This window comes from Diachasma alloeum, unplaced genomic scaffold, assembly GCF_001412515.2.
Source record: "Diachasma alloeum isolate Michigan unplaced genomic scaffold, Dall2.0 Dall_scaffold_00178, whole genome shotgun sequence".
NCBI classification, from domain to species: Eukaryota; Metazoa; Arthropoda; class Insecta; order Hymenoptera; family Braconidae; genus Diachasma; species Diachasma alloeum.
This window is the reverse complement of record NW_021680344.1, coordinates 4,280,609-4,303,480: the sequence shown is the minus strand read 5'-3', so window position 1 is coordinate 4,303,480 and position 22,872 is coordinate 4,280,609. Positions and strand designations below refer to the sequence as shown.

Below are 22,872 nucleotides of genomic sequence, written 5' to 3'. Positions count from 1 at the left end.
CCCCGCCACTTGGAACCCGGAGCCAACGACACAGCGCACGCGCGCTCCGAAACAAGAAAATCATAATCAATTCGGTAAATACTGATGACGTGCATGCCGGTGTACCTCTCGATCGCTAAACAAGTTTTCCTCGTTGAGTTTCTATTACTCTAACGAATATTATTTAAGTAGTGTAACTAGAAAGCCATCAAGATGTTGCAAGGACTCTTCGGCGACCTCCAGCGGATGAACAAGCGTCAGGTAATTTAATTAAAAAAATCTCCTGTTTCAGTATAAACATATGGCCTACTTGGGATTGAAAACAGCTAATAAATTTTTCTTATCAATGAAACTCAGTTCATCTATCAATTATTGAGCTTTGGTATGATCGTATCGTCAGCGCTGATGATATGGAAAGGTCTGATGGTCGTCACGGGGAGTGAGAGTCCCATTGTAGTCGTCCTCAGGTACGTGTCAACATAACCCTGTAAACCAACGTCACCATGTCGCTTGTTAAATGGAAAAAGGTCGTAATTGAAAAAAGGTGGTATAGGGGAGGGTGGGGTAAAATGGACACTTTTGATATTTAAAGAAATATTTATAACTCAGAGACAGATTTATCAATTAAAATCTGTTTAGACTCAACACAAAGGGAAAGAATTGTTCTTTTTATTGAAAAATGAAAAAAAATATTTCACCAACAATTCAACCTGTCAATTAACATTTTTAAAAAAGTAAAAAATGTCCGTTTTACCCCACTCTCCCCTAAACCTAATGTAGGGAACAAGAAATCTGGACGATTTGGGCACTTTGGAATCATTTTAACTCAACTTTTGAGGACAGTTTTTTTTGACGTATGCGACCTTTTCCCCAAATTTTTCTCCAATAGAAATTTCTCTAGAATAATGGTTATTTCTTTAAAAGTACGAACGAATATCAGAAAAATGAAGAGAAATCAGTGAGAAGATTTTTTTTTATTTTTCCACTATTGGAAGAGTATTTGTGGAAGAAGGTCGTATGTGCCAAATAAAATTGTCCACAAAAATTGGGTTAAAATGATTCTGCAGACCCCAAATAGTCAAGATTTCATGTTCCCTAGATTAAAAATCCCAAAACGGTCAATACGACCTTTTTCCATTTAGCCCGCGATATATCCTCGACAATTCTTAACAAATCAGTCATTAATTTATCATTGATTGTCACTTACGTCCCCTCAGTGGAAGTATGGAGCCAGCATTTCACCGTGGTGACTTGCTATTCCTCACGAATTACCAGGATGAACCTGTTCGTGTTGGGGAGATCGTTGTCTTCAAGGTCGAGGGTCGAGATATTCCAATCGTACACCGAGTACTTAAGCTTCATGAGAAGTATGAAAAAATCCCCTTACTACCCCAAGTAATTCATCACAATGGCTAGGGGCGAATGGGGACAAAATGGAAACTTGTAAATTGTTCCAAATGTTCAATGAGTCATTCAGTTTTTAATGGAATTGAAAGATTTTTCTGGAATGGAAGGCACAACTTTAATTGTAAATATTGCTGGAAATGTCAAGAATGTCCATTTTGCCCCACCCTCCCCTATCAATGTTGTAATAATACTTATCGGTTTTATCATCTAGGGCGGATGCAAATAGCACTGTTAAATTCCTGACAAAAGGTGACAACAACTCCGTCGATGATCGAGGGTTGTATGCTCCAGGTCAGCTGTGGTTAACTCATAAAGACGTCGTTGGCAGAGCAAGGGGATTTTTACCTTACGTTGGAATGGTCACAATATTAATGAATGAGTACCCCAAACTCAAGTACGCAGTTCTAGCTTGCCTTGGATTGTATGTATTAATTCACAGAGAGTAAGGGTAGAGTCAATTGAAACTAGACTTTTCACAATAATTTATCTTTTATGGCTACTATTAAGTGCATTTTTCGTTGAATAATAAAATTAAGATTTTTAACAATTACCATTGAGATTTTGTCATTAATTGATAATTCTTGGTTTTTTTATATTAAATTTTTGCCGAAGTGGTTGACAAAGACAACATTTTTGAGCAAGCGTATTTTTCATCTCACCAAGGGGTTTTCACCCCATATTTGTACTTCGAACGCACACCTATTTAGAAAAAAATGTTTACATATCATTCGTAAACAAGCGCGTGTTAAAGCGCAAATTGCAGCATTGGTTAATGAGGCACATCATTAACCTTTCACCGAGACGAGTTGTTTTTAATTTGTTATGGTGGGAGCTCATTATAATACGATCATTGATTCTGATTCAAAGGAATTCTTTCGGTTATCTCTGCGCGAACGTCGGGAGTCTCGACGATTGTTTATTTCATTTTTTATTTCGTCTGTGTGAGGAAAATTGTCTTGCCGACAAAATGAAAGGTTGATTCATTATTCTTTCGTCGTGTTGTTTGACAGATGTGAAGCGTATTTAAATAGAATGAGCATGATATGTTCATGATTTCATAATCTTTCGATTTCTCTCTCATTAAAGGAGGATAATAAATGAACAAACACGAATCATCCAATTAGAGCGTTTATTTTGATAATACTTCATAATCGAGAATTCAGTAGTACAGATATAAAATTAACATTTCAATATTTCACGGGATATATTATAAAAAATGAAGATAGAATCAGTTTCGAGGCGTCAGTCTGATCCACGTCCTCGTCGGCTGTACAATGAGGCCCGGATATTTGTCCTCCATGCTCGTGGGTTGTCCCTCGACGAATGAAAAATTAAACTGCTGTATCAGTGTTGCGAACAGTTCAAACATGACGAACCTTGCAAATGTTTCGCCTCCACAAACACGTCGGCCTGAACCAAAATTGGTCATGAGAACTATTTATAAACCATTTAAGGCTGAGGTGGATTATCTTTTAAACGTTATCTCGATTGTTTTTCCATCTTCATAATGTAAAATATATCACAATTTCCGTTGGATTTTACATCACGCAGGGCTCCCTAAAAATTCATTAAAAAGTGATTGTACGATCAAAAAAAGTAGAAAAAAACTGAACATTTTCGAAAAGCGTTTTTAATAAAGATTAAGAAATAAGTCCGATAGAGAGAAAATCGTGAATGAATAATTTGTTATGGTAACTAACGATCTGACAGCCATTGATACATCAAACTGTTAATTTGCAATTTCCTCCCTATTGGCTTTATTTCCCAATATTATTCAAAAACGCTCTTTGAAAATGTTCAGCTTTTTTTCAACGTTCTTTTGATTGTACAATCATAATTTTTGGAGACTCCAGGGCTATAAAAGCTGTAAAACTGAATAGCAATTGGAGATCATTTCAGATTATCAAAATAAAAAAAACAACCAAGATCACGTTCAAAAGATAATCCAAACGGACCTTAATGTAATTCGTCAATTGCATCAGAAAAATTTCGTTTACCCAATCCAAACGGAAGTGTGAAATCTTTGACGGGCTGCCCGTTCTTATCGAGGAACCTCTCGGGTCTAAAATTCTCAGGATCGCCCCAGAAATCGGGGTCATTGTGCATTGCTGCCAAGTTGGTTATCATGACGGTATTAACTGGGATATCGTATCCTCGGAGTGTCGTATTCTCCACGCATCTGTGAAGTACACCCATCGGCGTCAACGTTTCCATCCTCATTGCTTCGCGAAGAGCCGCCTCCGTATATGGGAGACTAAAGGAAACAGAAACAAAGGATTAGTGATACCACGAGACACTTTACGAGACATCACGAGACAATAATTTGGAGGGATTATCTCGGTCTCAGTGAACGCGGAAATTTCTGCTCTCGTCTCAGTCTCGAAATACGCAGTATCGACTCCTGTCGGATTGACACCAAGTCAATTTATCTCACTTTGGTTTCCGCGTTGGTTTTTTGCGTTTTTTATATGTAGAAAATCGAGACGAGAAAAAGCGAGACAAAAACCGAGATTTTACATTGAAAATGCGAAAAACTTGAGACCGAGATGAGATAAATTGACTCGGAGTCATCACGAGAGGAGTCGATGCTGCGTATTTCGAGACTGAGACGAAACCAAAAATTTCCATGTTCATTGAGACCGACACCATCTCTATAAAGTATTGTCTCGTAAACTCTCTCGCGGCATCACTACAAAGGATTCATTTCATTCATAAGGGCGCTCACTTTTTCCTGTCATTCCATTCCGGAAACCGTTCCCGCCCCACAACATGATCGAGCTCCGCCTGAGCCTTCTTCATAGCTTCCGGATTATGCATCATGTACTTGTAAGCGTGAACAATAACGCTCGGTACAGCTGAGATTGCGGGGAACATGAAATCAACGGCAACCATCACCAACTGTTGCTCGGAATATTCACCAGAAAGCGTGCCCTCTTTGAGTCCATTCAAATACTCCGGAATGAATCCCTCGATCGACTTATTAGCCAAAGCAGCTTCGCTTCTTTCATCAATGTAGCGCTGAAAAATCACAAGTTATTCGTAAATAGCGACGTGTTTCTTGAGATTAAAAAACTCATGATAATGAGGCGTGTGCGTTGTTTATTACTTTGATGAACCTAATCATTCCTTGGTGACCCTCGACCCAGTCTCGGAAACCGAAGAGGTTCCTAAAGTGACTCAACCAGGGAGTCATCGCAACAGCTCCAACTGATGTTTCTCCTCCTTTTTGGAACATCGAGGCGTACATGCATAATTCTCTCAACTCGTCGTGATGCTCTCGATCGAATCTCTCGCCAGTCAAGACTGCCCAAATTACATTGGCGCATGATGGATACAGAATATTTGGAAAATACACCAAATCTCCGTTTACAACTCCCTGAATAGAAGATCTATCATCAATCCTTTGAAAGTCAATTATTCACGTGCGAAAAAATTTCATGGAAAAATCTAGCGCATTCTGACTGCATTCACACTGTAGTGTTTGGCCGATTGCTCAGATTTCTATGGAAAGTATCTCAACGAAAAAAATTATATAAAAAAATCGACTGACTTTTCCTATAAAATAATTTCGATTGAACACATTTTCTGTAAGAAAAACGCGCAGTACAGCGACGGAATTTTCAATGCGAGTTGAAGTGAAATCCGATAGAATCGCGTGTTTTTTTTTGCATATGCAAACCTTCTCAGATTCATTAATCGTTCCATTCTTTATGGTATCCACCAAGATCCGCAGCTCCTCCTCGAATTGACTTTCCAGTCCCCCGTGTCGCCTTCCAAATCCGAAATCCCTCATGTTCCGAAGGGCAAATCGTCTCTGCTCTTGCCATTCCTCTCCATCATTGAAGAAAATACCTGATATTGAAAAAAAATACTCGTTTGGTAACTGTGTCAGAGATATTCATCGACTGGTAGAATCTTTACCCAATGTTTTTCCCCAGGATCTTGTCAGTCCCATGAAACTGTTCGTGTCTCTCCCATCGAACTCTTTTCTAGTGAGCACTTCTTTCACAGTTTCGTAATCGTTGACAACCACCGTGTAGTAATTTCCCATCCACAAACTGATTATCTTCGATTTGTATTTTTTAACGTAGTACCTGATTGTATTGTGGGGGAATTTGTAATTTCCCCATAGTAACAACCAATAGGATCCCCATAGGGGGAGACGTACTGGCCCTACAAAATTCAGAAAAAACGATTCGAATTATTTAAAGTAGCTCTACCCTTACGGTAAGTTCAAAGATTATTGAAAACTGCAAAAAAATTGCAGAAAACTCGATTAGATTCGGAATTTTAATTTTTTTCTCAATTTAATTATCGTTTTGGTGTTTCAATGAAGAAATGTTTAAAAATCAGGATTTAATCCAGTGTCTTATGTGAAAATCAACATTTCCATTGTAATCAAGGATTGAAATCTGAATTTTTTTTCATTAGATGTGAAAAAATCAAGAATTTTTTTGACACCTCATAAAAAATAATCCACCGTTTTGCCATCAAATTTTATTATTTATTTATAAGAGGGAAATGTTTGAAAAAATGTCAGTATTTTGCGAAATTTAAGTTAGATAATACTGACTGGGTATGAATTGTTTCAAATTTTTTCCATGCAATTTAGTTGAAAAATTTAAAAACTGAAAATATCCAAAAGTACAGCGTAGCCCGGCCGAAGGGTAGAGCTGCTTTAATTGGTCCGTTTTGCTCTACCCTATCCTGCACGGTGAAAAATAAAAAATTAAATGGATAGAATTTCCCACAAAATTTCTTCTTAAACAAAAATTGAGATTAACAACTTTGGTAAAATTATGATAAATTTAGCTTACCCGGTGGAGCCTTTCCAGGTTTCGAAGTAACAAAATTATAACACGCATATAAAACTAAGAGCGCGGTAACAATAATGAGTAGAGGCGACATGTTTCTCCTTCTGCAAAATTTCAACAACTAACCGAGTTACCCACTAAGTTGAAAGATCGAAGGCCCTGTTTATATCAATAGTTCCACCACCAAAGCGACCTTTGATACTCAAGCATCCTTCACATTATATTAATAAATTGCGAAGCGAACGAGATAAGAGCTTTCTTTGCTCCGCTTTCTTTTCACGAAGTATGATTCGAATCGCTTAATAAGACTACCAGAATTAACATTTTTTTTTTCATTGCGAATGCAATCCATCTGTTTATTGGGAAGCATCATAATGAGAGAGGATTCCCATTAATGTACGAAACATTGAGATTCATTCAGAGAAACAATTTTATTAAATTTCTCAGACTAGAAAATTACAAAGACGTTCAACTACGAAAGAGAAAAATAACTGTACATTGGCGTATTTTCGAATTAATTCATTACTTCACGTTAGATACGCGTCTAAAAGTGATTATAAGTACTAATTCATTATCACGACATCTAATTACAATATTTTGTATCACCAGTACATGCAAAAAGCAGACTATCCTCAATAATAGCGCGAATACGATCATCTCGCATTATTACCGAACCAACATTTGGAGTCAATTGATATAAAGTATAAATACATCGCCCTAAACAATTAATTATTTCTTTATCGAAAATTGGCGTTTCGGTTAGATCCAAATGGAGCTTGAGGAATGCTGTGTAGAGTGGGGTGCAGTGGGCTGGAATCCGCAGGTGGAACAAGGTGAGAATAACTTCTGCAGTCTGACGAAAAAAAAAAACAATCAAATAGTATTCTAAGCCTAGTCCAATTGACTTTATCATTTATCATTTCTTCTCATTAAAAAAACACCAGAACGGAGGCATTTCATGGGTTACCTGCAGAGTTGCTTTCAGAGTTCTCAAATCTGTGTGATGACTACAGTATTCCTCAAGTATCCTAATGAGTCTTTGCAACCATTTGGCACATCCAAGATCTGTTAAAAGTTGGGGTAAACTCGTCATGTATGCGTGACGTAAATCCAAGTCCTGCTCCATTTCCATATTATCTAGAATTGTTGCTATCACGTCATCTCTCTTTGTCCACTGGGATGAATCAGCGAAATTTAAGAATTTAGTTGTTAATTCAGGATAATTTCATCTTAGACAACAATTGGAGTGGTACGTTCTTTTGTTCAATTGGATATGACAAATATTGCATACGTTTTCTTTATTTTAAATAAAAAATGTATCCAATTTTTGTATTTCATTTTTCTATTAAAAAAATTATGAGATAATCCAATTAGAATTATGTTTACCTCAAATCTGCTCGAAGAATCATTATTGTTTTCAATAGCAGTCAAAACATGTGTGATGCAAATGAACGTTGGGATGACATATCTTACATCACGTTGATGTGTCAATTTTTCCACAGCATCATATACAACCTCAGCATAGCCATTTTCCACAAATTCTCTGTGCTGAGGGTACAAAGAAATAATTAACTATTGACACAAACGATGGAACTTGTATTTCTCCCAATCAAGTGATAAGATGTACAATTAAATTCCCAATTACTCTCTGCACATCAGTATTCGCTAATGAACGCCTTAATTGGATAATAATAAAAGTTGGAATATTGCTACATCTTTGGAAATTGTAAATACATTTATCTCTGGGGGAAATAAGGAATATTCGAGGTTTGTTCAAAGTACATACCGTTGAAGAGTGTTGAATTATTCTGTAGATACATTCTAACCCGATAATTCTATTTTCTGGCATAAAATCGTCGAAAATAATTAATGCCGTTGGAAGAATGCTCGATAAATATTTCGCCAGCCCAGGAATCTGAAATAAATCATAATCCAAAGATGAGTGGATGATAATTACATCGATTACTCGATTTTTCCAATTTAAAAACCTACCTCGACTTGATTTAATAGCCATTTATAACAAGTTACGGCGCCAGGATAAGTTTTCCACGTATCGCTCATCAGTTTAGGCCTAAGAATCATCAAAATTGTCTGAAGTTTATCATCAGGCCCACATAAGACACTAGATAGATTGCTATTTCCAATTAATCCGCAAATATCAGTCATAATATTCTGAACAATCCCAGGGGTTTCATTAGTATTCCAAGGGCTCCTCTCGCTCTGCTCCCCAACAGTGATAATCAGATGTATCACAATGATCCTCATCACTTCTTCGTCATTCCCTCCTTCATTAGACTCCAAAAAAAGCCGACGAAACACTCCACAGATTTCCGTGAGATTACAATCGAGTGTTGCTCGATAGTCTTGAAAATCTTTTTCAACACATGGCATGTCCACTCCACTCATGCATTGAGGAACAAATGTGTCGACACATTTTTTCCAGAGAAGTGCGGATGCTGAGTTACCCGTGATCTTCATGCTCTCCATTTCTCTCATTAATTCTTCCATGTTCACCATTCCTATCGCTCAATTTCAATCCTTTCGGTTTACAAATTTATCACAGATAAATTTTTCAATTGCTCGTGTACAGCACACGAGGAATTTCAAAAATTCTGAAGACATATTTTGGCCCATAGTTCGTCATCATTTCCTCCGCAATTTCTATGAAATTGTCAAGTGGTTGTAAAAATTGAGGATTAATTCAGTACAATTGTCATTAAATTTTCTGCTGTGAAAATACCTCAATTATTATCGGAATCAGTGGACTACTCCTCTCTAGTTCAGACAGCTTCCAAATTCTATTTGCAGAATTTTTATTCTTCGCGAAAAATTTTTATTGTCAAATTCTTTGGATTCACCATTGTTAGAGTAGTATCAGGGAGACTCAGCTGAGATGAGAATAATGTCTTTGAATAAGCAGCCAATACACTACATAGAACGAAATAGTTGCGCAATTTGGCTCTATTAAAAAGGAGAAAACAGTACGAAAATTCCGCTAACGAATTGCAGTTAGTGATGAGAGATTCTGCGTTTTATTTTTCGATATAGCAGACGAATAACTTGATTCCCTGCATTCCTGGATTTGTCCTGAGGTGAAGTTTGAATAGTACTCCACAAGAGGCAGCACTCGCTGGTGGAGGCTTTTAGGTTTGTGCTCGGTTGGCTTGAATCTCTCACAGATACCGCTGGTAGCATGCGATGGTGATAATCAGATGATCGTGGTAAACAAAAATCATAACCCTCTGCTGTCATTCGAAACAATGATTCAATTATTAACTTCGGGAGAGTAATAATTATTCCATTAAATAAAATTCGAAGGAATTCTTGGGCCACGAAAATTTTATTCATTTATAATCAACAATAAAATATTTATCAACTGTATTATTCACAGGTACTTCATTCAAATACAATATTTCATCCTCATAAATCCATGTTTAATGCTCAATTCTCATATATTATTCAACTCTTCCAGGAAATCGCCACCTGATCCTCCACTCTCCCCATTGGCCGTTGAATGGTGATACGGTGAGTCGAATTTCTACTAATTTATTCATATATTTATTTACGTTTCGATATCTATTTAATGTTTTATAATCTGTCTATTGACTACACGTAACATCACTGCCGAACAAAACTCAAGGATATTTTTCGGGATTCAAATGGGCATAATTTTCATGACAATTAATAGGATTGTACTTTATTCAGAATCAATATGAGGTGAGGGTGCAACAGTTATATCGATCTCGCTCGATTCGTCGCTTTCGCGTTTTCGCCCGCCCCAGGGATCGAACGGCACCCTCGGTAGATTGTTATTGACAGCCATGCCTTCAGCATTCAAGAATTCCTTCTTCTCCATTTGATTGAAATCACCTGAAAAGGGTGAATATCGATATTAATTAGTGCAGTCCATTTGTCTCACTCCCCCCCACCCCCCCTCCCCCCGAGCCATTCATTCTCACCAACTAATTAACTCACTCATGAGGAAATCGTGAGGATCAAGAACGACTGATTTGGGATTATTAATAATTGAATGATGCCAGGAATTTCTCAAGATATCACTGGCTGGCACACGTAAGATATCCTCGATAACTAAAGACCTCTTGCCACCCCAGCTGTTGAATGGTTTCTTAATGACATCTGTATGTTCACCATCGCGCTTGCCACCCCAACTGTTGAACGGCACTCGCGCCGGCCTCCTTATCTTGGGATCGGGTTTGTAAGCACTCGAGTCACGTTTACCACCCCAGGGACTGAAGGAAGGATTTCTGCGTTCCTGAAGGACCAAAGCGTGATTTCGATGTTGCTCGATGGAGCTGATAATCTGTTATATATATATATATACAACCATTTACGGGAATGACTGCACAGCCACATAACTCGAAAATAAATGTACAAACCACGGGAAATGAGAAATAATGAAATTTTCTTGCCTTATCACTCTCGATATCCGGCCAGAATGACCATGTTGCGAATGCGGGGCTCCTTGAGCTCAGTCTATGCATTGTCGGACCATCGTGAAAGCCAACTTTTATGATCGACCTTCTCTGCAAATGCCTCAGAGAATCTTTTAATTCTTTCCAAGCTAAAATCCATTTTCACATTTATATTCAACGGTTTTTTATTTCGAGTTTTTTAATTGTCAAATTTTTGCGTTTACTTGCATCGTGGGAAGCTAGACCCATTTTCATTGCTTCCAACCAATTGATCATCTTCTGTCTCTCATTGTTGCGCAGATATACGTCTTGAGACCCTTCGATATCGACAGATTTTGAGACGAGGAGAAGGATTGTTATCCCAATTAAGTGCCACATTCCTTGAACCAAGTATCACATTCAATAAATTAGAAAACGTCTTGATCATTGAACTAAGTCTATTCATCGAGCTTGGAAACGAACTTTAAATTGAATTTACGTCAAAATTTTTCATAGTGACTGAGTGAGACGCATCACAACCTCATAACGAACTTCAAAAAGCCATGAAAAATTCACAGTTCACTTCTGTAACTCGTTTAACAAAGCTTTCAAACCCTGTCAGCTCCCATTATTCGCGTCATCCCCGGCGAAAAAAAAACGTTGACTATCTTACCAGCACAGCACTAAATTAAAAAATAACCCTCACTTTCTCATTCCGTGAATAAAAATCCCCTGATAAACACAATAAAGAATATAAATTGAAAAAACTCACCCGAAATATTATGACAAGAACAGTTTGAAGTGTGAAGAAAGCTCGCGATTCCGTCAATCCGTTGTCAGGAGAGCAATGAAAATGAAATCGAGGAAATTCAAATCCAATTGGAGCTTGCGAGACAAAAGCACAATTAGGAATTCGACTCTCACCAGATGGAAATTGAGGGCTTTTCACAGTGGAACAACGGATACTTGCAAAATGTTCACCAAGGGTGCTCGTGCCCCATTCTTATATACTCGCCACCTGTCGCACATCCTGTCTTCCCATTGGTGCAAAAATCCCGCGCCCATAAACCCAGCGGCAGCGGTGGTCTTGTGCTCTCGCCTACGCGCGCACCCTCAGCCTGTACTTCCCTCTCGGATCCTTCGGATTATGTGTTTATTTTTTCATCTTTCATTTTTCTTTTTCGAAAGTCATAACGTCTTTCATATTGCGATTGTTCGCAACCCCCCATGTTTCACATCCTCTCTCAGTAGAGTTTTCATTCGATTAGAAAGATGCAATTGTATCGGAAATAAATAAGCTCGATTACTGGGTTTATTCCCAAAGGTTTAACAACATTCCAATCTGTTTTTCCTCGTTCATCCTCCAGCATTTTTATTTCCTGCATTGTTATGGATTCAGTGATATCTCATGATATTACTCTTCCTTTCAATAATCTTTGTACAAGAAAAATTACAAGGATGCCACAGAGTGCGTCCCTTTAATACGAGACAGAACAGTGTACTACATGACTACATGACCATTTATTTTGATATTTAATGTGAGATTGGGGTACCATGTGTGCAAAAGCAGTGGGTCGTTTCTTTTCATCATCTTCCTGACAAACTATCTCACATTCGCATCATAAATAACATCGCGCGACTGCTGACTCCCTTCATTTCCACGCATTTTTTTTTTTTAAGAGAAAATGGAAAAATAAGTAGGAACAACTGAAAAACATGAAATGTAATTTTTAATCTCTCTCCGCTGTTGGAATGTAGGGATATTGAAATAACGAAAGTAAAATCGTGTGACGCTGAACGCCTGATACGAAAAATTTAGAGTAGATGGCGCAGAAATTTGTCGAATTAATTCCACACAATTGTTTTCGTACATTCCACTGACTCCTTCAACTTGATTTTTTTTCTCTCCCCCTCGAACTTTCACTGACTATTGGACGTTTTTCTTCTCTCAATTTTTATGATAATTTCACGTGCCCCCTCCTCCCACAGCATCACACGGTCATTGGCGTAAAAAATTCAAAATCACCGGAATGAATGATTGATCAACATGACATATATTATTCTGTCTGAAGGAGACGAAACATGAAAATAATAAAATACTTCAATGACACAAAGCATATTTGCCACCACTTTGATTAAATATATATTCGATTTCATTCCTTCAATTCTGTGATCACGTGAAGCAAGTAGTTATCACGAGCTCTAGGATGACATAATTTTCACACGGAGAGAAAAATTTAATAAAAATTACCGCAAAGAAAACGTAAAAATTACGTTTTGAAACGTAATCCACAAGCGAAGTAAAATTCAGTAAAAAATGTGAGTCGGAACTGAAATTGTACGAATCGCCACGTAAATTCTACGATTCGTTCCGTACAAATTAACCACCCGTCTGATGACTCACCGCTGTGGGAACAAGTCGTTTCGTAATTTTTCCCCAACGATTGAGAAATTTTACGGAACGAAACGTAGAAATAACTCACCAGCTTCATAAAAATTGTTGAACGTTCAAGAATTGTCTATTTTGGAGGCATAATAAGTCGGCAAGTTTCTCTGAGATTTTACTTCTTCGGGAAAAATTACGTAACAATTTCGTACTTTGTTAGATGATGAACCTGAAAATTCACTGAACGTTTCAGATTTCTTCTCTTCCATTCCTATAAAAATTGCCGGAAAACGATTCTCCATTCCGGATTACGTGAATTGTTCCGTAATTTTTTACTGAATATTTCTCTCCGTCCAGTGAGAAATTTTAGAGTTCTCACTTGTTGTTTCACTTGATCACAGAATTGCAAAATTGTTTCTTCGTCCCGTCGTTTCACTTCTTCCAGTCGCGGAGAAGTGCTGACAGATCATTCGCTGATCTCTTTCCTCTGGCAATGTAGAACGGATCCTGTTCCTTAAGCAATTGCTCCACGATCTCCCCTCTCCTATCCCGAATGGAACGATAGTTTCCAGGTGAATTGGTCGAATGAAATTCTAAATTCGTGATCCCCTGGAAATCATTCTTTTTGCCCCTGGATTTTTTTCCGCGAGATATGAAGAACGGCTCGTTCAAGATGTCCATAACGTCCGAGTGTTTGTCCCTAGGCTGAACATAGCCACTCCTAGCCGCCAGATACTTTTCCAATCCTCTGTAGAAGCTCTTCATACTCTCATCAGCCTCGCCATTCATGTTGACACCCTCACTCCGACGAACCTCGCGTGTTGGTTTCGAAGAACTTGTTTGTGGTACGTTGGCTGAATCTACTCGAATTTTGTCGATTAACCGCTTGCCTCTGGCCATTATGAAAGGATCGTCCCCGTTGACACCCGGGTCTTCATTACCGTCTCCTTTGATTTCAAGAGAAACCCATCCCGGTTCGTCCACGTACAAAGGCTCTTGAAGCGTCCATTCTCGAATCGTCCGACTACACCTAACTCCCGTACCGAGTCCAAAGGACATCAAGAAATTGCGCTTTTTCACGTCGTCGAGATTCTCACATCTCGTCGCCAATATACGAGACGGTCGGGGTGGATTGCTGAATCCAGTCCGTAATCTGCCGTCACCGCTTTGTCCCATTGCATAACTACTTTGAGAAATTAGAGAAATCCACTGTTAGAAATAAATTGAAATTTCAGGAACAGTTGTCTAGCAATTTTTGGAAAATTCTCATTGAATTCGTTTTAGATTTTCGAGCAACGATAATACATCTCGTGGCAAAGTATTTTCAACTTTATATTCACCCGAGGTTTCTTAGCTGATCCATTGTAGGCCGGTACATGTCAAACTGAGGAGTACGTGGTGAAAATAGTCTGTCGTCACCGATTTGTCCCATTGCATAACTACTTTGGGAAATTAGAGAAATACACTGTTAGAAATAAATTGAAATTTCAGGAACAGTTGTCTAGCAATTTTTGGAAAATTCTCATTGAATTCGTTTTAGATTTTCGAGCAAAGATAATACATCTCGTAGCAAAGTATTTTCAACTTTATATTCACCCAAAGTTTCTTAGCTGATCCATTGTAGGCCGGTACATGTCAAACTGAGGAGTACGTGGTGAAAATAGTCCTCTGTAAGTGTCCCGAGGGTCCCAGACCGTCGACGCCGGGGCTGCAAGATCCCTCGCGTTACCATCGAGTATTATTCGCGTTGGCGTACAACTTCCATGCTGAAAAATTGCATTTACGTCACACGAAAAGCAAAAAAATTGCCGTAAATTTTATGCTTTCACAGCATCAAAATAGTATGACAGTTGCTCACCCTGATTGACGCACTCAACAAAATAATTATGAATAAAGTGTTGATAATCCGCATTTCGATCACTTGTTCCAAGGAAATCCGTCAATTCGTTGTTAACTTGACCGGACGTAGCCGCAACGGTGTAGCACCACCAGCCGAGATCTGTACGATAATGCCGCAGGATCTCATCTGTCCCCCAGTATTTATGCTATCGTCCAGCCACTTTTTAGTCTCCAATGGGTTCATACTTGTTTCTTCGTTTGGTTTCGCCCCGGAGATCCTCAGAATTGCATTTGGGAATTCATTCTGTACACATGTGGCCATTGTCCACTGTACTGAAACCTACCCACGTCAATCTCCTGCTCGTCGACTGTGCAAACACACCGTCTTTTCCGTTCCACCCTACACATTTTTCTCATCATATTATTCTGTTTTTTTTTCGATTTCTTCCCTTCAGCAGTAATTGATTATCCTGTCACCTTCTCCACTGAAATTTTATTGTAATCAGTTAATCCTCCAGTTGATTATGTTTTTTAACGCATCTTCTGCAGTTCGAACTAGTGATCCAGGGATAAGAGAAGAAAATGGTGAGTTGATCAGAATTAAGTTAGCATTTCAGTAGCGAAGTGAAACAAACGGTTTAGGGGAGGTTGGGGTAAAATGGACACTTTTGACTTTTTTAAAAATATTAGTGGCGGGTTGAAATGTCGATGAAATTCAATCATTTTTTTTTCAATACGAAGAACCATTCTTTCCTTTTGAGATGAGCCTAAACTGAGCAATATTGATACATTTGTTTCTGAGTTATGAATAATTTTTAAAAAGCCTCACCTAAGTCAATTTAATCTTTAGTTGAGTTTTCCAGAAATATTTACGAATTTAAGGGGGATAGCGAAATTTTCATTAGAACCGTTTTTGTAGAGCGAAATGGGTGCTACTAAAAAGGTTATGAGAAAAATTTTGCTATTTCTCTTAGATTTCGAGATATTCATTGAAAACTGGTCAATAGCCAAAATCGACTTGAACCGTTTGACCACTTCGCTACTGATTTGAACAATTGTAATTTTTTGGCATCCGTTGATAGCGATTCCGGTTCTTGGGAGATGGCGACTGTCCGGATTGGCTCCTCGCCGAGATTAATGCGCTATCTCGAATGGTAAGCGATTGATCATGAGTATTAAGCAATCGAAATTACATTGCTGATGATAATTTCCTCTTTAGACGTCCATCAAAGTCAAGCTCCTAGGTCAATTGTTGGTGAAATCAATCATAAGTGGGAACCAGCTAGATGTGAGTACCCCCACGCAGTGAGAATAAATCATTATTTCACCTCGTGAAGGAAATATGTGAAGAATCGTAATTCAGTGTGAAACCAAAGGAAGACGAAGAGACGCGGAATTGACAGAAATGTTGAAATTATGGGCTGAGAGCGAAGAGAATGACATCTAATGTAGTACTTCTTCATCTCCATTCTCTTTCCTCGTCATATTTTTATATACCATTAGGTCATTTATTGCGGCTTTTCCACCTATTTTCTGCAGTTTTTTGTCTCTTCCTCGAGTATCTCGAAGATAATGAATGCAATGTGAATTTCTCATTTGCATTGTTACAAATTTAGTAACTGGAACTTTGGTACATTAATTTTGTATCATTGCAGGAGGATAAAGTTAAGAAGCTTACGTATGATGCAAAACTGGGTAAGATGCATGATGATGAGAAAATGGGAATATAGACTTTTTTCTCTATTTTTTCCCTCTTGATCGATGGGCTTATTCCAGAGTTTGAGGACGCTAAGGCAATAATAGCTGCACTAGAGTTGATTCTAATGTCCTCTGTGAGGTATGGGGTGAACGCGACAGATCTGAGCAGTGAGCTTCAACAATTGGGACTGCCTAGGGAGCACAGTATCGCTATTGGACGCCTACACACCGATAATTTCAATAGCATATTGGATTCACTGACGGCTCAATCTCTCAGATGTAATGAATATTTGCGTAATGTCGTTGCATAACATTTTTTATTGGATAAAATGATAAAATACGATAATTGCAAAATCCCAATTATTCAAGGGATCCAAGTATTTTCTTCTCATGAAAATAGAGCTCTAGTCGTTACTTGGGTTTTTGAAAAATTGATATTGCACTGCATAATTCATCAACCTGTTGGTTCCATTGTAGTGAGTCATTTATCCTCTTGGGAGATATTACCCGGTGATGAGGGCACATCGAGCTTTATCAAAATGTCACTGAAATTGAAAAAGTTGGATGGTACCGAAACAACTACATCCATCAACGTACCGAGAAGTCAAGTTCCTGTTCTTCTCGAGGGTAACTACTCCCCCAAAAATACTGATAATTCTTCTTAATAAATGACACAACACCAGCGAATTCTTGTTTCCAATTATAGAGATGAAGAGAGTCAGAGCGATGATGGAGGACATGTGAATTATCATCAAATTTCGAAAAATTTCAACAGCAGGAAAAAGAATGGACATTTTTTTGTACATGGTTTTTTTATTTCTCAATAAATGAATATACAAAGTTTACACATAATCAAATGACGAGTTGAATATTTTATGCGTCATGGTAGATGATGAGATGCGAGGATAATAGTGCCGCTGTTTATTCCTCTTTGAGAGAGTGTGAAGAAAACAAAAAAAATGGCAAAGAAAATGTCTTAAAATATTATAGAACAAAACTTAATTTACAATGTTCAATCTCTTTGATTTCCTCAACTAAAAATTCATCTTTGCTGTTTAGTTAATTTCGCATCGATATAGAACCATAGTAATATCGTTTAAGTTGATAGTACAGCGTAGGACAGCAGTAAATTGCATTAGAATAAATATCAAAGCAAGATTATATTCTAGTCAGTCTTTATACAATATTTTCTTACAATTATTATTATTTTCACGTTAAAGTTCAGTTGTATGTACAATAGTATTATTTTTCAGTGTAGTTGTGCTTTGAATAGCGAGCTCTCAGCAGCTAATTCATGGATTTTGAGTACGTTTTTTTTTCTTTCTTTCTCTCTCTCTCTTGATCGTGTGTCTTCAAACACAGGAGGGATGAAGAACTAAGTACGGTGTAAAATAAATATACAATAGGTTTGCTTTCTCATATAAAATGTAAAAAAAATATTGTGCGAGTACACTAACATTAATTTTCATTCTTCGACTGATCGTGTGTTTGAATTTTCATCGTGCAGATTCCATTGGTTTTTCTACCTCGCAGTTTCCTAGTCCAGTCTAAATGAATACAAAAGTTATGGTAAAAGTATTTTCCTCCTTTCATATCTTTAGTCCCATTTTTTGTTTCATCTTCTACGGTAAAAAAATATTTTTGTAAAAAAATTGCTTCTTTATCATCCAATCCGACGAACCCTCACCGACTCGTTATTTTCGTTATTGAATTATTATCATTTCTGCGTTTTATTTCATTAATCATGACGTTGAAGGCGAGCAGAGAAAAACTGCTTGTGAAATAGGGAGAGGCAAGAGACCTCAATGATTCTCGGATTGTGATAATGTTGATTAATGATTAGTTATTATCGATTAAATTCGACGAAGCATCGCATTGTTTCACATTGTTATTGTTGCTTTTGGATTTGTCTCGAGGTACACGATATGTCCTAAAGATAAAGAGCACAAAAACTAGCTAACGATTTGTTTTATTCTCACATTACGGATCATCTTTTCCCACGTGAATCATAATTACTGGCATTTCAGTTACTCATTGATCATGGAAAAATATATTACCCTTAGCATTTTCATTGCTGTGCCGCATACAGAGCTATTCATTTTCGTGTCTGTGTACGTGTTTTGTGTCATTGTAATGTGCGTTTATTCAATTTTCATCGGCATTGTAATCATTTAATGCCGAATAATGCAGGAAAAATTATCGAAAATATCTTTCTCGTAACTTCATTTTTTTTTATCAACAAATGATAACGAAATAATGAGTGACTATCGATAGAAATTTAATTATCGAGTGTTAATCCCGATACTCTAATTCTCGTTGCTCCGAGTTCATTGAATTTGTATTAAAAACAAAATCTAAATCACAAAATTTTGGGGGGAGAAGAATTGCAGATTACATTTTTTTTCCACATCTTCTAAATACGTTTTTCTTTATAATTACGAATATGCAAGTATATGCAATTATTTTCCTTTATTTCTAGGTGACGGTCACTGCAATTTGAATAAACATCAAATTACTGTGCTGATTCACTTGTTGAATTTAAGTTCCCTTACCGTCGATTTAATTTTCCGTTTTACACACTGGACGCGCCCTATAATATGAATTTTCATTTTTCTCACTCGTTTTATCTCTACTTTTACGCATAATGGATATGTTTAGCAACGGAATTGGCATTCAACACTTTTTAATAGCATAATTATTGCTCTCAGAGATATTTTTCTTCATTTGATATGTAAATATGCTCAAGGAGAGCTGGGAATAGCTTTTTTAAGGATTTTTACTCTAGCATAAGAACTTCGTTTCATGGCAAAAGGGAATCGGTTGAGTAGTTCATTGAAATGAATTCACAATCTCCTGTCATTGGAAATAATCGTTCTCATTATCCTTATTAATTCACGTTCAATTCACAATTAGATGAATCTTCATATATTTTCATTGAATTATGGCACTCAATCTCAACAACTACCTAACACCCGCACGGATACAACTATCGAAGCGACGGCACGTCCATAAATACCTCTCCTCTCTGCCCCCCACCCACCCCAAAACCCCCAACAACATCCTAACTTCACTAAATCCCCTGAATTTCCAACCAACTTTCCCGGAAAAAGAAAACAAAGACCCCACTCCAAAAGTTTACAAAATTACGGAAATTCCTTAACAGCCTTAATGGGGTTGGACGCAAATATCAGAGTCTCCACTACTAGCCATGGAGAAATTAGCGGAGTCTCTGTCAGCCACTCTGCTGCCAGTATTAGTGGCTGGGAAGAATTTATTTTGCAATGGTTGAGGAAAGGTGTGATGCCCAGTGGACAGACTCCACGGTTGTGCCTGCACATGAACAGGATTGGGTGGATATCTCTTAACGAATGAATTACTAGCTGCAGGATTATGAACAATCCTCATGCCATTGTGATGGGATGGCAGTGTCGTATGACTCGGTGGAAGAATGCCGTGTCCATTCTGTTGAATCGAGTGCTGAGGAACAGATCCACAACTGCTGGATGAACCAGTGATGGCACCATTGATACCATTGTTACCGGATACATTGACAGCTGAAGTGCTGTTTGATCCACTGGTGTGTGCGCCATGAGGCAAAGGCATTGTGGAACAATGAGGATAAGTGGGCACAACTGGTTGAGTTGGATAATGCGGTAATGTTGCTGAGGATGCATGAATGCCGCCTTTGAGATCGCTGTTCTCGGTGAACGATGTCATTCTCATGTTAGTGGAACGTGAAAATGGCTCGGGATCGTTGGGATTGAGTGGCTCTGTTACTTTTGGTCTTGATAATCTTCTGCGAATCACCACTGTCGCTTCGTTGGCATTTTCGAGGATGATGGCAGGACATCCGGCCGCTTGGGGTGGCGCCACTTTGTTATCACCATTGCGATACTGGGAGAACGGTTGACAAGTCGCTACTATTCCATTTTGGACTACAGTGGCGATGAAGTCCTTATTTCTGGATGCTGGGGGCTGAATGCCTCGTTGGAGTGAACAACTGCGCCAGTGGTTTTCGTCTCTGGTGCCGGAGAAGTCGCCTGGGCCGTTCGGAATTCCACTGAGATCGTCGACGCTTGTGGCGCGACGTTGATGAGAGCCTGCTGACGTGTGGGAGACGTTGCTGACATTTGAGTGGACTCCACTGGACGTTTCACTGTTGCTACTTGTGTTGCTGCGGTTCGTTGAACCGGATTCTGAGGCGTAGGTTAAACCCACCACTGGTGGGATGGTCTCTAGAGTTGCTGGTGAGTTTGACGAGTCCGAGCGAGGGGTGAGCTCGTCCTGTGGCATCCCGGAGTCACCCCGGCGCAAGCAGCGGGGGGTGTATCCGGTGGGCTAGAAGGGAAAAAAATTATTTCAACGTTTGTTCCTTGACGAGCGCAAATTCCCCCCCTCGCAATTGCATTCACGACGAGTAATTCAATTAGAGCTGCAGGACACCCCCAGAAAAGCTCCTTAATATCGGACTTCAATGCCTCAAATTGATTGGAAACTGTTTACTTGACCGTCCTTTGTCATATTTTGTTGGTTTGGAAAAAAATTAATACGTATCATAACGCGAGCGCTCGGTACACGGTGGGAAACCGATGGTGCCCCGCAGCTTTAAATAGATTATTGATGTTTTTACCTGCTGGGGAAGAAGAGAGTTAGTGGGATTTTGACTGGTTGATGTAGCAGCCCCATCATCAACGACATCGACAGTCGCAATAGGAGAATTAGTTAGTGGGGCTGGTGGGGGTAAATCAGCGACGTTGGGATCGGGTAAGGGTTCGGGTGTCAATAGAGGCGAAGGATCTCCCTCCGATGGCTGAAGATCACGGTTGCCATTCGCGTAGTACGTTACTTGATCATCGTTAACACACTCCAGAAGCTAGTCAAGGAATTCATGCGTGTTAGTTAATTATTCGATAGTTGGTTAGAGAATTCTAATTTGTCAAGTCAAATGCTACGATTATTCGAAAACACTCAAGTCACACGAATTTCAATTCCCAATCCATCAATCATCTAGAATCTACTCATTCTGATTCATCATCTAATTTCTACGCAAACCATCGACACTCCAAATTAATTGGATCAATCTGTTAATTTGATCTTTTCAATTTTCTTTGATTTTTTATTTGTCTTACATCCGCAGTTTTGGGAGGGTTCCTACGGGGTAACAGCCATCTACTCCACTGCAGGGTGAAAATAAATGGTTCAGTTTGTTTTTCTTCTTTTTAATTCAGTGAAAGTCATTTATAGGCTTATAGGATTCAACTTGGAGAGTTGGATAATTGACAATTTTCAATCATAAAATGACGTTTACCTTATTTTCTTCGGATGTTGAATCATCAGCTGTGTCAATGGCAGTCATCAACGGTAATTCACGTAGTGTGGCATAATCACCGTCGTCCTCCGGTCCACCCTCGGCACCTCTTCTTTTTCCCTTATTGCTAGAGTGAAAATTGACACGTCAGAATGAAATTCTCCCAGTTGAAGTGAATTTAAGCGATGAAATGGAGGACCGAAAATGAAAGGAAAGCACGCAATTGAGTGGAGAAATGCAAGAGATATGAAGTGAGAATGAGAAACATGCCAAACGACACCAAAAGGACAGAGGAGAGTAGTTACCGCGGGCCAGACGTACTAGGCAGATCGTTAAATGTCACTTTAGGTCGGAGTTTCTTATTGAGCCAGCTCTTGTCCAAGGTACCACCAGTTCCATTGCCACTGGGTGACTGGGCTGGCGAAGGTCGGAGCTTCGGACGAAGCCAGTAAATCTGCTCGTCCTCGGTTGCACTGGACTCTGCCTCATTCCGATTAACATTACCACCTGAAACGAGAAAAACCATCAATTTTCGTTTTCATTCCTATTTCTCCCATTTTCCCAAATGCACGGCACCTCGATCACGCTATTCCACATTATGTCTGGAATTTAAACCTCTGAGTTTATGTTACCGTGGCTGAACATATCCCATTTCAAAAGTCATAAACTAGGCTTTAGAACAGTATATAGGGAGTTGTATTTCATTACATCCTTTTCACATTATTAACGTAGGGCTTGGAAATTTCGCCGTCACGCGACGCAGATGCTTTCGAAAATGTTGACATTCCGAGGACAATAAGAAATCATTAAGGATGTTCGACACCCTTTTAGCCAAAATTGACGTTGTTTTCATTTTTCTGGCAAATTATCGATGGGAGTGACGTGAAAAAATATAACGATTTTGTGGTTTGTCATTCTTTAATGGCTCACGAAGTTGCGTAGTGGTGCGATAATTTTCATGCGTTTTTTCTACAGTTTTGTGATTCTTTTTAAAAGTTTAGAGAAAACGCAGGAAAATGTTCGCACCAC

General features: G+C 38.6%; 7 protein-coding genes across 13 annotated transcripts in view; 2 read left to right on the top strand and 5 right to left on the bottom strand.

Annotated features, from left to right (window-relative positions):
* Positions 1–17,387, top strand: part of LOC107039072 (COMM domain-containing protein 4) — a 64,212-nt gene extending 46,825 nt beyond the window's left edge. For 3 of the 4 annotated variants that reach the window (XM_015258523.1, XM_015258532.2, XM_015258540.1), the window contains 8 exons: positions 9,673–9,725; positions 15,387–15,422; positions 15,920–15,991; positions 16,057–16,125; positions 16,493–16,532; positions 16,614–16,814; positions 17,013–17,162; positions 17,242–17,387. In XM_015258523.1, coding sequence (XP_015114009.1) covers positions 15,420–15,422; positions 15,920–15,991; positions 16,057–16,125; positions 16,493–16,532; positions 16,614–16,814; positions 17,013–17,162; positions 17,242–17,279 — 573 coding nt within the window. In that variant the 5' untranslated portion in view covers positions 9,673–9,725; positions 15,387–15,419 and the 3' untranslated portion in view covers positions 17,280–17,387. Of the gene's footprint in view, positions 1–9,398; positions 9,592–9,672; positions 9,726–15,386; positions 15,423–15,919; positions 15,992–16,056; positions 16,126–16,492; positions 16,533–16,613; positions 16,815–17,012; positions 17,163–17,241 lie in introns of those variants that run through there. The other variant, XM_015258516.1, reaches the window with a different exon arrangement.
* Positions 31–1,936, top strand: LOC107039092 (signal peptidase complex catalytic subunit SEC11A). Its single transcript, XM_015258555.2, has 4 exons — positions 31–240; positions 337–446; positions 1,197–1,346; positions 1,598–1,936. Exons 1-4 carry the CDS (start codon positions 193–195, stop codon positions 1,830–1,832), a joined length of 543 nt encoding a protein of 180 aa, XP_015114041.1. The 5' UTR covers positions 31–192; the 3' UTR covers positions 1,833–1,936.
* Positions 2,502–6,307, bottom strand: LOC107038990 (probable cytochrome P450 304a1). The gene is made up of 7 exons (XM_015258404.1): positions 6,204–6,307; positions 5,308–5,559; positions 5,066–5,238; positions 4,493–4,762; positions 4,112–4,404; positions 3,384–3,640; positions 2,502–2,796 (listed from the first exon to the last, which is right to left on the bottom strand). The coding sequence occupies exons 1-7, from the start codon at positions 6,292–6,294 to the stop codon at positions 2,615–2,617; spliced, it is 1,518 nt and encodes a 505-aa protein (XP_015113890.1). The 5' UTR covers positions 6,295–6,307; the 3' UTR covers positions 2,502–2,614.
* Positions 6,613–9,286, bottom strand: LOC107038999 (TELO2-interacting protein 2). The gene is made up of 6 exons (XM_015258416.2): positions 8,941–9,286; positions 8,193–8,861; positions 7,987–8,115; positions 7,587–7,748; positions 7,168–7,374; positions 6,613–7,053 (listed from the first exon to the last, which is right to left on the bottom strand). Exons 2-6 carry the CDS (start codon positions 8,715–8,717, stop codon positions 6,784–6,786), a joined length of 1,293 nt encoding a protein of 430 aa, XP_015113902.1. The 5' UTR covers positions 8,718–8,861; positions 8,941–9,286; the 3' UTR covers positions 6,613–6,783.
* On the bottom strand, positions 9,564–11,567 carry LOC107039063. Its single transcript, XM_015258505.2, has 5 exons — positions 11,385–11,567; positions 10,858–11,013; positions 10,631–10,782; positions 10,176–10,473; positions 9,564–10,070 (listed from the first exon to the last, which is right to left on the bottom strand). The coding sequence occupies exons 2-5, from the start codon at positions 11,009–11,011 to the stop codon at positions 9,898–9,900; spliced, it is 777 nt and encodes a 258-aa protein (XP_015113991.1). The 5' UTR covers positions 11,012–11,013; positions 11,385–11,567; the 3' UTR covers positions 9,564–9,897.
* On the bottom strand, positions 13,283–14,996 carry LOC107039007. Of its 3 annotated transcripts, none has more exons than XM_015258429.2 (4): positions 14,857–14,996; positions 14,595–14,764; positions 14,339–14,440; positions 13,283–14,184 (listed from the first exon to the last, which is right to left on the bottom strand). In XM_015258429.2, exons 1-4 carry the CDS (start codon positions 14,908–14,910, stop codon positions 13,431–13,433), a joined length of 1,080 nt encoding a protein of 359 aa, XP_015113915.1. In that variant the 5' UTR covers positions 14,911–14,996; the 3' UTR covers positions 13,283–13,430. The 3 variants fall into 3 exon arrangements, with proteins under 3 accessions (XP_015113915.1, XP_015113932.1, XP_015113924.1); XM_015258446.2 differs by having other exon boundaries at positions 13,283–14,181; XM_015258438.2 differs by having other exon boundaries at positions 14,339–14,437.
* A 2,214-nt stretch (positions 17,388–19,601) lies between the features above and the next one.
* Positions 19,602–22,872, bottom strand: part of LOC107038528 (protein tincar) — a 14,613-nt gene continuing 11,342 nt past the window's right edge. For both annotated transcript variants that reach the window (XM_015257683.1, XM_015257691.1), the window contains exons 8-11: positions 22,149–22,350; positions 21,844–21,970; positions 21,166–21,408; positions 19,602–20,873 (exon numbers count right to left, since the gene is read on the bottom strand). In XM_015257683.1, the coding sequence (XP_015113169.1) occupies positions 19,701–20,873; positions 21,166–21,408; positions 21,844–21,970; positions 22,149–22,350 (1,745 nt within the window). In that variant the 3' untranslated portion in view covers positions 19,602–19,700. The remainder of the gene's footprint in view (positions 20,874–21,165; positions 21,409–21,843; positions 21,971–22,148; positions 22,351–22,872) is intronic.

What these genes read in the sequence shown, in the direction of transcription:
- LOC107039007 (XM_015258429.2), bottom strand. Translation starts at nt 14,910, where the DNA reads ATGCGGATTATCAACACTTTATTCATAATTATTTTGTTGAGTGCGTCA. An exon ending in GATCAGCTAAGAAACTTTGG is followed by an intron (nt 14,441 to 14,594) that starts GTGAATATAAAG and finishes AATTTCCCAAAG; the next exon opens with TAGTTATGCAATGGGACAAA. An exon ending in GATCAGCTAAGAAACCTCGG is followed by an intron (nt 14,185 to 14,338) that starts GTGAATATAAAG and finishes AATTTCTCAAAG; the next exon opens with TAGTTATGCAATGGGACAAA.
- LOC107038990 (XM_015258404.1), bottom strand. Translation starts at nt 6,294, where the DNA reads ATGTCGCCTCTACTCATTATTGTTACCGCGCTCTTAGTTTTATATGCG. An exon ending in ACCTGGAAAGGCTCCACCGG is followed by an intron (nt 5,560 to 6,203) that starts GTAAGCTAAATT and finishes TGAATTTTGTAG; the next exon opens with GGCCAGTACGTCTCCCCCTA. An exon ending in GAATGATTAGGTTCATCAAA is followed by an intron (nt 4,405 to 4,492) that starts GTAATAAACAAC and finishes GTGATTTTTCAG; the next exon opens with CGCTACATTGATGAAAGAAG.
- LOC107039063 (XM_015258505.2), bottom strand. Translation starts at nt 11,011, where the DNA reads ATGTGGCACTTAATTGGGATAACAATCCTTCTCCTCGTCTCAAAATCT. An exon ending in TCTAGCTTCCCACGATGCAA is followed by an intron (nt 10,783 to 10,857) that starts GTAAACGCAAAA and finishes AATGGATTTTAG; the next exon opens with CTTGGAAAGAATTAAAAGAT. An exon ending in TCCTCACGATTTCCTCATGA is followed by an intron (nt 10,071 to 10,175) that starts GTGAGTTAATTA and finishes CACCCTTTTCAG; the next exon opens with GTGATTTCAATCAAATGGAG.
- LOC107038999 (XM_015258416.2), bottom strand. Translation starts at nt 8,717, where the DNA reads ATGGTGAACATGGAAGAATTAATGAGAGAAATGGAGAGCATGAAGATC. An exon ending in GGCTATTAAATCAAGTCGAG is followed by an intron (nt 8,116 to 8,192) that starts GTAGGTTTTTAA and finishes GATTTATTTCAG; the next exon opens with ATTCCTGGGCTGGCGAAATA. An exon ending in ATTCTTCGAGCAGATTTGAG is followed by an intron (nt 7,375 to 7,586) that starts GTAAACATAATT and finishes GATTCATCCCAG; the next exon opens with TGGACAAAGAGAGATGACGT.
- LOC107039092 (XM_015258555.2), top strand. Translation starts at nt 193, where the DNA reads ATGTTGCAAGGACTCTTCGGCGACCTCCAGCGGATGAACAAGCGTCAG. An exon ending in AGCGGATGAACAAGCGTCAG is followed by an intron (nt 241 to 336) that starts GTAATTTAATTA and finishes AATGAAACTCAG; the next exon opens with TTCATCTATCAATTATTGAG. An exon ending in GTACTTAAGCTTCATGAGAA is followed by an intron (nt 1,347 to 1,597) that starts GTATGAAAAAAT and finishes TTTATCATCTAG; the next exon opens with GGCGGATGCAAATAGCACTG.